Source organism: Phoxinus phoxinus, assembly GCF_949152265.1.
Source record: "Phoxinus phoxinus genome assembly, chromosome: 9".
NCBI lineage: Eukaryota > Metazoa > Chordata > Actinopteri > Cypriniformes > Leuciscidae > Phoxinus > Phoxinus phoxinus.
In genome coordinates this window covers 25,998,058-26,010,870 of record NC_136884.1, presented here as the reverse complement: position 1 = coordinate 26,010,870, position 12,813 = coordinate 25,998,058, and the positions used below count along the sequence as shown (strand labels likewise).

General features: G+C 40.8%; 1 protein-coding gene across 1 annotated transcript; it reads left to right on the top strand.

The window, feature by feature from the left end:
• Window positions 1-10,198: 10,198 nt before the first annotated feature.
• On the top strand, window positions 10,199-11,380 carry LOC307004481 (uncharacterized protein). The gene has a single exon (XM_079623801.1). It carries the CDS (start codon window positions 10,263-10,265, stop codon window positions 11,169-11,171), a length of 909 nt encoding a protein of 302 aa, XP_079479927.1. The 5' UTR covers window positions 10,199-10,262; the 3' UTR covers window positions 11,172-11,380.
• Window positions 11,381-12,813: the final 1,433 nt, after the last annotated feature.

The following is a 12,813-nucleotide window of genomic DNA, read 5'->3' as shown; positions in this document are numbered from 1 at the left end:
CGCTGAAACGTTGCAGGGGCATTTCTTAAACCAAAACTCATAACCTTGTAGGAGTATAACCCCGTGGGAGTAACAAATGAAGAAATATCCTGAGCCCGCTTACTCAAAGGCACTTGCCAGTAACCTTTAAGCAAGTCAAACTTGCTTACAAATCTGGCAGAGCATACCTGATCTACACAGTCCTCAACCCGAGGAAGTGGAAAACAATCGGGTTTAGTCAGACTATTGACTTTACGGAAATCAGTGCAAAACCTCACTGACCCATCAACTTTCCTAACAAGAAGACAAGGAGATGCCCAATCTGAAAACGACGGTACTGCAATATCATTTTCCTGCATGTAGTTTATTTCCGCCTCCATAAGCTCACGTTTATCTGGAGAAACGCGATAAAAACGCTGCTTGATGGGTCTCGCCTCCCCAACGTCAATGTCATGCTCTATCCAATCTGTACGTGAAGGAGTATCTCCAAACAAATCAGGAAAATTCTGCAATAGAGAAAGTAATTCTGCACATTGAACCGGAGGTAAATGAGCAAGACCGGAGCTTAGTCCCTTCCAGGACTCAGAGTTATTTAACCGACCGTGCAGCCTACCCTCATCTGGCTCAATATTTTCCTCACCCCCACCCACCAGGTCAGGGCTACCATGAACCACTGATCCCACCGAGAGAATAGAATGAACCGGATCTAAAACCACTGAATGAGTCTCACCAATTCTATTTTCATAAAAAGGCTTCAACAGATTCACATGGCACAATTTTGTGGATTTTCTCCGCCCTGGGGTAACAATCTCATAATTCTCCTCACTCACTTTCCGTTGCACAACATACGGACCATCAAATTTAGCTTCAAAAGGAGAGCAAACCAAAGGACGCAAAACCAAAACTTGATCTCCGGGTTCAAAAACACGACGCTCAACGGTGCGATCATATAAGCGCTTCATAACTTTCTGTTGTTTTTCCAATTTCACTTTCGCGAACTCTCGTGCTTGAACCAACCGTTTTTTAAACCCGTAAACGTAAGCCTCCAACTTTTTCGGAGAATCGGATATCTTAACAGGATTTTGGAGCACTGCCAAAAGTCCATGAACCCTATGACCAAACACAAGATCATTGGGACTAAAGCCAATGCTCTCCTGTACAACCTCTCGTGACGCCAGCATCAACCAGGGCAATCCCTCTTCCCAGTCTCGATCCAATTGCACACAATAAGCCCGAAGAAGAGACTTTAACGTCTGATGGAACCTCTCCAGTGCGCCTTGGCTTTGAGCATGGTATGCCGTAGCCAGGTGGTGCTTTACACGCAGCTGTTTTAAAACCTGCTGAAACAAATGGGAAGTCAGATTAGTTCCCTGATCACTCTGGATAACCCTGGGAACACCAAAGATAGACATAAACTGTGATAACGCCTTTACGATTGAACGAGAAGTGATCGTACGCAGTGGGTACGCCGCAGGAAAACGGGTATTCAGACACATTATAGTCAACAAGTATTTACTACCTGACTTGGAAGATGGTAAAGGGCCCACACAGTCCACGATAAGATGTTCAAAAGGTTCCCCCAGCGCAGGAATAGGGTGTAGCGGAGCCAGCTTTAGTTTCTGATTAGGTTTACCGGTTAACTGGCAAGTGTGACACTGCTTTATAAGAGGAAATGTCGCTTTTCACCCGAGGCCAAAAAAAATACCTTAACATACGGTCATAGGTCTTTCGTACTCCAGAATGACCCGAAAAATCATGCGCAACTTCCAACAATGCCTTTCGAAATTTTGTGGGAACCACAACTTGAGTAACAGGGTCCCCAACAAAAACGTCCCCATGAGGAACCCACTTTCGCAATAACATACCATCTTGTATGAAATACCCTCGAGCGATGTTAGACACATGATCGTCACGAACAGCACTGTTAAACAGCTCATCCAAGGACAAATCCGAACGTTGCTCTTCTCCCATCTCCTCTGCAGACACAGGAAAGGACACAGCAGATAAATCAGGCATAGACAGAGAACTACACAGTTGGTTCAACATAACTTTTGGGTTATCAACTACTTCCTTCGACATGCTTCGCGACATTGCCCGAGTTGTTACACCCACAGGATCTACATATGCAGGGACCTGTGGAAACACATCATTGGACGAAACAATTGATGACACCGGACCATCAGGCCACACACGCCTGCCTGCTAACTCATTCCCCAAAATAAGATGAACGCCTTCCACCGGCAAAGCAGGACGCACTCCCAAAACAATATCACCATTCACCAAACTCGACGACAACTTCACCCTATGAAGAGGAACGGTTAGTATACTCATACCCATCCCTCGGACTAACAAGCTGTCCCCCGTGTCCGACCGCGAAGAAAAAGGCAAAACCGACTCTAAAATGAACGAATCCATAGCCCCCGTGTCCCTCAAGATCTTGACAGGAACTTCCCCATTACCGCCCACAAGAGACACATAACCTTCTGTAAGGAAAGGAGAAAACACAGATAAACAGTCACTATCCACTTTTCCCCTTTCACACGTCTCAACGGAATTAGAAACTAAAGCCACAAAAGCAGCTGGTTTAGGAAACTTATTAACTTCCCGTTTAGCCTTCTCCTCAAGTAAAGGACAATCAGCTTTCCAGTGCCCTTTTTCACGACATTAGTTACATATCCTATGTGGGTCAAACTTCCAAGTAGGAAGGTAACTAGACCTAGGAGGAAAACTATTCAGAGATGTACTACTACACCGAGCTGTGTTTACGTCTCCCCGCGAACGCCCGTCCACAAAATTACTTCTGTGAGAGAGCACATAATCATCAGCCAATGCTGCTGCCTCCTCAGGTGAACTAACTTTACGTTCATTAATATAAGTGGCGATACTATCCGGGACAGAAACTTTAAATTGTTCCAATATCATCAGTTGAACCAACTCATCAAAAGACATTAATGTTAAGCGTCGTGCACCAACGAGTAAAGTATTTTCTCAAATCCTGTACAAACTCTAAATGAGACTGCTTTTGCTCCCTCCTACATGCCCTGAACTGCTGACGATATGCTTCCGGCACACATTCATAAGCCTTTAACACCGCTGATTTAATTGTATCATAATCCTGACAATCTTCCTTACTCAAGGCGGAAAAAACTAACTGAGCTTTTCCGGTCAACACACACTGCAACAATAACACGCGATTTTCTTCTGACCAGTCCTGTAGCTCAGCAATACGCTCAAAGAGAGTGAAAAAAATGTCCGGATCTTCTTCGTTGAATTTAGGAACCAACTTCAAATTTGAATTCAATGCAAATATCACTCGATCTTCCTTATCAGAAGTCATCTCTCTACCTTCCTTCCTAAGTCTTAACTTTAAAACTTCCACCTCGATTTTCGCCTTCTCTAACTCAATCCTATCATATTCAGAATGTTGTTTTAACCTTTCATGTTCCATTTGCAACAGCAACAATTCCTTTTGCTGCTCAAACGTCAATACAGACGGAGAACCGGTCTGCATCTGTGCCGACAAAACCACATCTCGATCCCCTTCCATACTCAGAACGTCCCTTTCACACAACTTTGACTTCACCTCAGCTTTAATACTTTCCTTGAGTTTTTTTATCAACGACCTCTATTTCATAATAGGCAGCAATTCTTAAAAGCTGTTCCTTCGTACATTTTTCTAACAGCGTATATGAAGGAGATTCTATAAAAGCCTCAACATCCGCCATCAGAGAAAACAAAATAGACCAATAACAAAGCCAAAAGTGCAATCAAATACTCGGAGCATTCCCCACTAACCTTCCTTGAAGAAAAAAAAACCCCGAAAGAAAAACCTATCTATCTATCTTTAACCCTGATCTTCATGCGGTTACAGGTTACATGTCGCGGTATACCCGGAACAAAAAAAATCTATTACGGTTGCCATTTTCTACCGCGGTAATGATATATAGCGTCATACAGCCCAGCTCTAGTATCGACCAGAAAAAAAAAGTGCAGACAATTTACTGACATAGTCCAACACATTACTCTGTGGAGCAGTGGTAACCTCCATCCTTAGTTCCGTTAGAAATTTGTAATGGACCTCAAACAGAGTGTCCAAAAATCGACTTAACTAAATTTACAAAAAAGATTCTTGTTTAGCTTCTCTTACAGAAAACAACACTAATGGAACACCCTAATTCACTCCTTACCAGTCCATGAGCAGTTTTCCTGACCATACATTTAAGTTTTTTGTTTCCGGATGATATCCTGAGGAGGAAACACAATAAGAGATTTAACTATTTGGCTTTCCGGTGTCTGCATCACCTGTTAAAAAAGTCGAGACATAAAATTAGTGCCATGATCACTCAGTAACTTTGTGCTCTGTATCACTTCTCTTTGTTCTCTTTCATCATCTCATATTCGAGATCCACCTATATGAATGGCAACCATTCCTGACCTTGGCAGAAGCATTCAATTGCACAAAGTCTGGCTTGACAGACAGGAGCGTGTGCCCAATTTCAGTTAAGGGACTGCCCCTTACCAGAGTGCATAAACCTGCATACTACCTTTCCTCTGTTGACATTCGCTTCTTGTGACCTCTGGATTACTTTTACTCACAGTTCATTGGTTTATGGACTTCACGATTGTCTACTCAAGGACATCTTTGGATCAGCTTCCATCAGAAGTGTTTGTCTTATTAAACTTTTTCCGCAATCAGCCAACTTTCAATTAGGGATGTTAACCGATGTTGGCGGTAGTCGATAAAAAAAAAAAAAGTGATCTCTAAATTAGGCTATTATAGACTTTAATCTTAATTATAATTATAATCTTTTTGTGTGAAGTGAACAAATCCCTCACACTCAATTTTTCATAACTCGCCTGTTTGTACTTAATAAACCAATAAAAACATTTGGCGCGAGCTCACAGCGTTTGGGATCGCGCGCTCACAAGGTTTGCAAAAAGGAAACAGGCTAAAACACTCGAGGTTAGAGCCAGGGCAGACGACAGGATGAAGCGTGCAAAGAAGAGTAGTGTGTGGGACCATTTCACCAAAAAGAACGACACAGATGTAAGTTGCAACTTGTGTGATACTGTGCTTAAATATAGTAGTAGCACATCATCTATGATGTATCACCTGAAAACGCGACACCCGCAAGCCTCTTCGTGTGAGAAAGGTAGCCAAAGCCAACCTACCGTGTCATTTATGCTAGCTGGTAGGAAATGTGACAAACAGCGCTCAGAGACTATTACCCAAAATATATGCGGAATGATTGAAAAAGACATGCTGCCCCTTGACTTTGTAAGCGGTGAGGGCTTTCTAGAGCTTATGCAATTCCTTGAACCCAACTACACAGTCCCGTCTCGACAGACCATAACCACACGCATTGAAGAGCGCTTTGTCAAGAAAAAAGATGAGCTCAAAGCGCATCTGTATCTTGCCAGATGTGTAGCCATCACGACGGACTGCTTGACAGCACTAACCACAGAGAGTTTTGTGACAGTCACCTGCCACTGGACTGACAAGGTCTTGCAGGTTAAATCAGCAGTACTCCTCACGAAAAGTATGCCAGGCAGACACACCGCCGACAACCTGGCTGCAACACTAAATTAAGCGGTAGATGCCTGGGGAATGACAGGGAAAGTGGTCGCATGTGTCCACGACAACGCGAGCAACATTGTGGCTGTTACACTACGCCCATACACTACAACTGGCGATCAATGACGCATTTAAGCTGTTTGTGTATAAAGTTATATCTGCAGCTGGCAAACTAGTTCGCCATTTCAATCACAGCACTGTAGCCTGCAAAGCACTCGAGGCCAAACAAGAACAGATGCAGCTCCCCAAACACAAGCTCATCCAGTCCTGCAAAACTAGATGTAATTCGGTGTTCGACATGTTTGAGAGGCTTCTTGAACAGCGATGGGCAGTGACAGCCGTCTTGTCCGACCGCACTGTCACAAAGCTGCAGGATGCCAGAATTCTCGAGATCAAGGACGAATACTGGGCAATAATGGCTGATCTTAAACCTGTCCTGGAAACCCTCAAATGCGAAAACCACTATCATGTCTTCTGAGAAGACCGTGTCGATCTCCCACATCTACCCCATCACCTTCAGCATCATTAATAAGCACATGGCCATCGCTGCCGATGACAGGCTTCGGGTAGCGGAGTTCAAGGCCACGGTTCGACAGTCATTGAGTGAACGCATGCAGGTAGGTTATAATTTTGTCTTCAGGAGTAATAATTTTTTTATTATTCATTCATCGTACACTACACATAGTCAGGCTCAGTGTTGGTCAAGTTACTTGGAAAAAGTAACTAGTTACTTTACTTAAAAAACATGATGCATGACCTGAATACGCTATAAATCAGACCTTTCAGCCTAGTTCTATTTTTCTTCATATTCCATCATCTAAAATTGAATCAAATGAAACATTCTCTTTTTTAAAACTTGTTTTCTAAGTTTCAATATTTTACATTTATGCACATTGCATCAAGCAAAAAATTAATTAAATGCAACAGTCTCAGACTTGAAGAAAATTGTTGAACATTTAAAGAATTTCTGCACATTCCACCACATTTTAATGAAATAAAGAAAGTCCTTCTTCTGTTAACTTATATTTCTGCATATTCCAGCATATACTTTGTTTGTGTAAAATCCTTTATTCGGTTAGATGTAAATATAATACAGCAATAAAATAATTTAAATGAAAGTATCTCCTGACTGTATTCCAAATTATTAACATTTACGTCTTTTAACTGTAAAGTTCAGATTAAGTTTTGTTTTTGTAAATCGTCAGAAATGTTTTTACCATTTCATTAAGTTTTGCTTTGTAGAAAGTCTTTCTTTAAAGTGAATTTCGTTTTGTATAAATTGTAAATTGTATTTAATATTTCATCAACCAACTGCATGTATTTAATAAATAATAAGCAAATATAGCAGAAAATATAATAACCGTGACATTGAGGCGCTGGCGCGCCGCGTTCACTTGCATTGTTAAAAGCCTTTCTTTAAAGTGAATTTCGTTTTGTATACATTCATTCAATTGTATCTTATTTTAATAAATGTTTCATCAACCATTTGCATGTATTTAACAAATACAAAGCAAATATAGCAGACAATATAATAACCGGTCCATGACATGGAACCGTTTCTTCTAACGCGTTACTGCCCATCAGTGGTCAGGCTATAGGCCTATTGGGCGTTATATATAGGCTAGCCTAGGCTACAATTCGAAATATTAAGTGTTATGAATTAATTAATTATAGACATTAATTCAGCTGTATTGTTCGTCACAGGTTGACTACAACGAACGCTTGGTTGCAATGCCAGCGGTGATCGCCTCTGCCCTGGACCCTCGACATAAACACCTCCCGTTTTTATCAAGAGAAAAAACAAAGGCACTGCTTGATAAACTCAAGTGCTGACATGGAGCATGCAGCTATTGAGGAGGACATGGGTGAGGAAGAAGAGCCTGGTGCTGCAGGAGGAGATGATGATGCTGCTGTGACAGCGGGTCCATCCAGTGGAGCCAGCCACAAGGAGAGTGCAATGAGTCTGCTACTGGGAGATGATTACAGCGAAGCCGATGCCATGGATCGACAGTTGGAAGGGGATACGTGTGAAAGATAATCGCCCCTCACTAGAAAGCAATCCGCTTGATTGGTGGAGGGCAAACCAGACGCACTTTCCCAGACTGGCAAGATTGGCGCAGCGCTACTTTTGCATCCCCGGGACTTCTGTTCCATCAGAGAGGGTTTTCTCCGCTGCGGGCCTTGTGGTTAATCGACTGCGTACCCGCCTGACCCCAGAGCACGTAGATATGCTTGTGTTCTTGAATAAAAATAAGTGACTCTGACTATTTTCTGTTATGTAAGAGTGGTTGGGGCCTAACCCTTGACACCTGAGAAAAATAAGTTAAGGCGTCTTTTACGCATTCATTAAAGATTTTCACAGTCTATTTTGTAGGCCACAGTATTCTCTATTTAACTTGTTTTTCGTTAATTTATTTCCCAAGAATAACTAATGGCCAAACCGTTGTGTTATGTTTTAATAATTAGGCGGCGGCCTAAGCCTTAACACCTGTCTGTGAGCTGTTTGTTGGCTACAGTGTAGGAGCCATATAACGGGAAAGTCATGTGACCAAATGATAATGGGTGTGTCATTAATTAAGTGGGGTTAAAACACCTGTTGTGTGTGTGTGTTTGGATGGAAGAATGGGGGTAAGTGCTGGAGCACATATTTTGTTGACCGTGCAAACCTGAACAGAATAAAACAACATGCAAGCTTCAAAGAAAAACGCGTCACAGAAGTTATTCCTCCACTCAGCTCCTTAGCGGTCTTTGGATTGTTTTTATATGCCGCTACATACAGTATTCTCGTTCATATCATTTTTCGTTTATTTAATGTTATTCTTAAGAATAGCTTTAGGCCATGTTGGCCATTGTCTGTTATGGTTTAGGAGATGTTGCCCTTAACAGAAGTTGACACTTGAAATTAGGGGTTAGACCTGCCTTGGCCGGTGCGTCTTTTAAGCATTCTGAAGGTGCCCGTTTTATCCATTGGTTTTATCGTGTTGCAGTCTATTAGGCAACATTCCGCATAAGATAGGCTTACATTTGGAAATACATTACATCTACATTTCAGTGGTAACACATAAGGTGATAATCATCTTTCTTTATTATTGTTAGCACTACTTCAAACTAAAGCGGCGTCTCTTCGGAGCTGTCATTTTCTTAAATGAGCCGCGGCAATGTTTCAAACAAATGAGCTTCTAACGCTAGACAAATGCCTTTATTTTCAACGCGATCACCTTGTACCCAAACCATTTCGAAACTAAGGAGCCATTTGTTCTCCGATTACAAACAAGCTCCTCGGCGCCGCGGGCAGTGTGTGTGTGTGTGTGTGTGTGTGTGTGTGTGAGCGGGAGGCAGAGCGGCAGAGAGATGCGACCGAGTTGCGAAATTGCAGGCGCGGCTCGCGGCTGTTATTTCAAATAGCGTAGCATATTTTAAACTAATCGATGAAGGTTTCAACCGGCTAATGAGGCTCGGTGGTCGGTCAAGAAAATTTTTAGTTTTCGCCATCCCTACTTTCAATTAGGCTGCCCACCTGTTGCCTCGTTTTTTTCCCTCAAAGTCCTTCGGCTGACCACCTTTTGGGTCTTTATTTGGTTGTTTTTTACTTGGTTGGAGAGTGATACTGGAGAAAATGGGTCATAATGTGGTAGATTGGCCTCAATTTTGGGCTCTCACTTTGTCTCCGCTCCCACCAGATCTTGGACAACGCCCTTTTCCTCAAACTTCTGGCTGAACGCCAAAATTGAGATCTCTTCCTGAAATTACAATCCACCTCAGGGAACACTGAAACTCACAAACTCACCTCTTTTTATTTCTTTACCTATCAATAATCACATTCATTATTGGTTATTTTCATTATTAATAATGATTTTTGTCTATTTTATTGATTAGTCAGGGGTGTCCAATCCTGCTACTGGAGCGCCACTGTCCTGCAAAACTTCAGCTCCAAGCCCAATTAAACACACCTGAACCATCTAATCAAGGGCTTACTAGGTATACTAGAAACTTCCAGGCAGGTGAGTTGAGGTAGGCTGGAGCTAAACTCTGCAGGATAGTGGCCCACCAGGACCGAGTTTGGACATCCCTGGATTAGTTGATTCAACTTTACCATCAATAATACACTACAGTATTTTCAGGTTGTGAGGAAATGTAAAACTGAGTATTGTCAGCATAACAGTAAAATCTAATGGTAATGTCTCTCAGGGGAAGTGTATACAAGGAGAAAAGCATACAATACTTTTACTTAATGACACCTCTCTTCTTTTACACAAGCAAAATAGTAGCAGTTAGATAGATATGACTGCTTGTCCACGAATGCCAACATAATTCTCATTCTGGCCAAGCGAATGTTGTAGTCTGTGTTGTTAAAAGGTGTAACTTTAATAAGAACAGTTTCTGTGCAAAGATAGAGCTGAAATTCCAGTTATTTGCAAAACAGAACATTGTGATTGGTCTATAATAAACCAATCATCCTGGGTCAAGTGATAAGGTGTTTGATAATGCTAGCTTTCTTGGACTGCAGGTTTTTAGTGGTTAACAATATTGAGAAGAGATTATAGATTCTAAAACAACTCTTTTTTCACAAACTTAGAGCATATAGGATCTAGCGAGCATATTGTTGGTTTTGATGCTTTAATGCTTTTTAGGTTGGTTTTGATGTGTCTTGCTTTGTGAAATTAAACTGGTCTTCATTTTTTTATTTGTCTTTTTCACTTTAGACCTGATGCCGCTGAAAGAAGAGAGTGAAGTACTAGATGAAATGCAAGAAAAATATAAATATGAGAAACATCATGGTTTCATAACATCCAGAGAGACTAAAAATACTTCCTCACGAAACAGACCTCAGAAGACTAACAGTTACCTCACCTGCCATCAGTGTGGAAACAGTTTCCCTCATAAACAAAGCCTTGAAATCCACATGAGAGTTCACACTGGAGAGAAGCCTTTCACCTGCCAATATTGTGGAAAAAGTTTCACTCAAAAACAAAACCTTACAGTCCACATGAGAGTTCACACTGGGGAGAAACCTTACACATGCCATCAATGTGGACAGAGTTTCACACATAAAAAAAACCTTAATACCCACATGAGACATCACACTGGAGAGACTGCTTTCACTTGCAAACTATGTGGCAAGGACTTTACACGAAAAGAAATTCTTAATTCCCACATGAGAATTCACACTGGAGAGAAGCCATTCATTTGTGCTCAGTGTGGACAGAGTTTCACACATAGAAAAAACCTAAATACCCACATGAAAATTCACACTGGAGAAAGTCCTTACACCTGCCAACAGTGTGGAAAGAGTTTCACTCAAAAAGGAAGCCTTAAAAGCCACTTGAGGATTCACACTGGAGAGAAGCCTTTCACATGCCCTCAATGTGGAAAGAGTTTTACACATAAAGGAACCCTTAATGCCCACATGAGAAGTCATACTGGAGAGAAGCATTTCACATGCCATCGATGTAGAAAGAGTTTTACACATAAAGGAACCCTATATAACCACATGAGAATTCACTCTGGAGAGAAGCCTTTCATATGCCCTCAATGTGGAAAGAGTTTTACACATAAAGGAACCCTAAATAGCCACATAAGAATTCACACTGGAGAGAACTGCTTACGCTGTTTTTGAGAAACACTCTCCTGGACATCCACTCTGAAGGGGATTAAATTGTGATCAGTGTGAAAAAAAAAATAGCCTTCACACTTACAGACACAGGAAAAGGCATGCATATGTGAGACCCTGGCCAGAGGAGAACTTGCCCCCCAACTTAGCTTGAATTGTTTGGGTTCCTTGCCACTCTAAATATGTTCAATGAAGGCTGTGAAAATAAATATGTATTGTTTATCCTTTTTGATCTTTCATAAAAAATGAAAAACACAACACAAAGCTCTGTGAATGACTGTAAGTCATTCTCTTCGAATGCTATTGAAGTTAGAAACATGTATACCAATGTCATATGTAACTTTAGAGACAGTCCCTAAATGTGCGAAAATCGAACATTCAATGTCATTGTCAAGCCAACTATGCCAGTATATAACTGGGAAACACTAAGTGTAACTTTTTGTTCATGTTCACATCCCCATCTGAAAATTAGAAAAATAATGTTAAGTCATCGTAACTCTTTGAGTGCCCTTTTCATTGGATTTGTTCTCTCATTTCCTCAAAAACTATAAGTACTATATATGTCAGTACCCAAAATTGGCCTAATCTTAATAGCACATAATATTCTCTTGTATCATATTCTATCACAGATATCACAGGAGTAGTTTAAAGGGATATTCACTTTAAAATGAAAATTCTGTCATAATATACTCACCCTCCAGTTGTTTCAAACCTGTAAGAATTTATTTCTTCTGTTGAACACAAACGAAGATATTTTGAAGAATATCAGTAACCAAACAGTTAACTGGTCCCATTGACTTCATAGTAGAAAAAAAAAATACTATGGAAGTCAATGGGACCAGTTAACTGTTTGGTAACTAACATTCTTCAAAATATCTTCTTTGTGTTCAACAGAAGAAATAAATTCTTACAGGTTTGAAACAATTGGAGGGTGAGTATATGATGACAGAATTTTCATTTTAACAGCAGAGTCTATTGCGTACAGCAGAGATGTTACGTGGGAGCACACCTCTCCAGGCCCAGCTTACATGTACAGTGGCCGCACAAGACTGTCCCATCCTTCTTCAAAGATACCCATGGTTGTAGTTGGCTTTCAGAGAGTGACTGGCTATGATGCACCTACAATTACAGAAAGTGGCATAAATACATTATTTATTTTTACATGAATGTTATTTTTTACTGCTCCAGTGACACCATAAATGCCCCTGGTGAATACATCGTAAAGGGATAGTTCACTTTAAAATTAACATTCTGTCATCATTTACTCACCCTCAAGTTGTTTCAAACCTGTATTTATTATTTCTTCTGCTGAACACAAAGGAAGATATTTTGAAGAATGTCAGTAACCAAACAGTAGACTGTACCCATTGACTTCGATAGTAGGAAAAAAATATACTATGGAAGTCAATGGGTACTACAGTCTACAGTTTGGTTCAGCAGAAGAAATAAATTAATACAGGTTTGAAACAACTTGAGGGTGAGTAAATGATGACAGAATGTTAATTTTAAAGTGAACTATCCCTTTAATCACTATGCTGTGTTTAACTAGTAAAATCTTAACAGGCTACAGCAAATATAATCACAGATAAGAAGATGGCTAGATGTTACAATTATATGTGGTTACTACTGATTACAGACACTCCGTGAT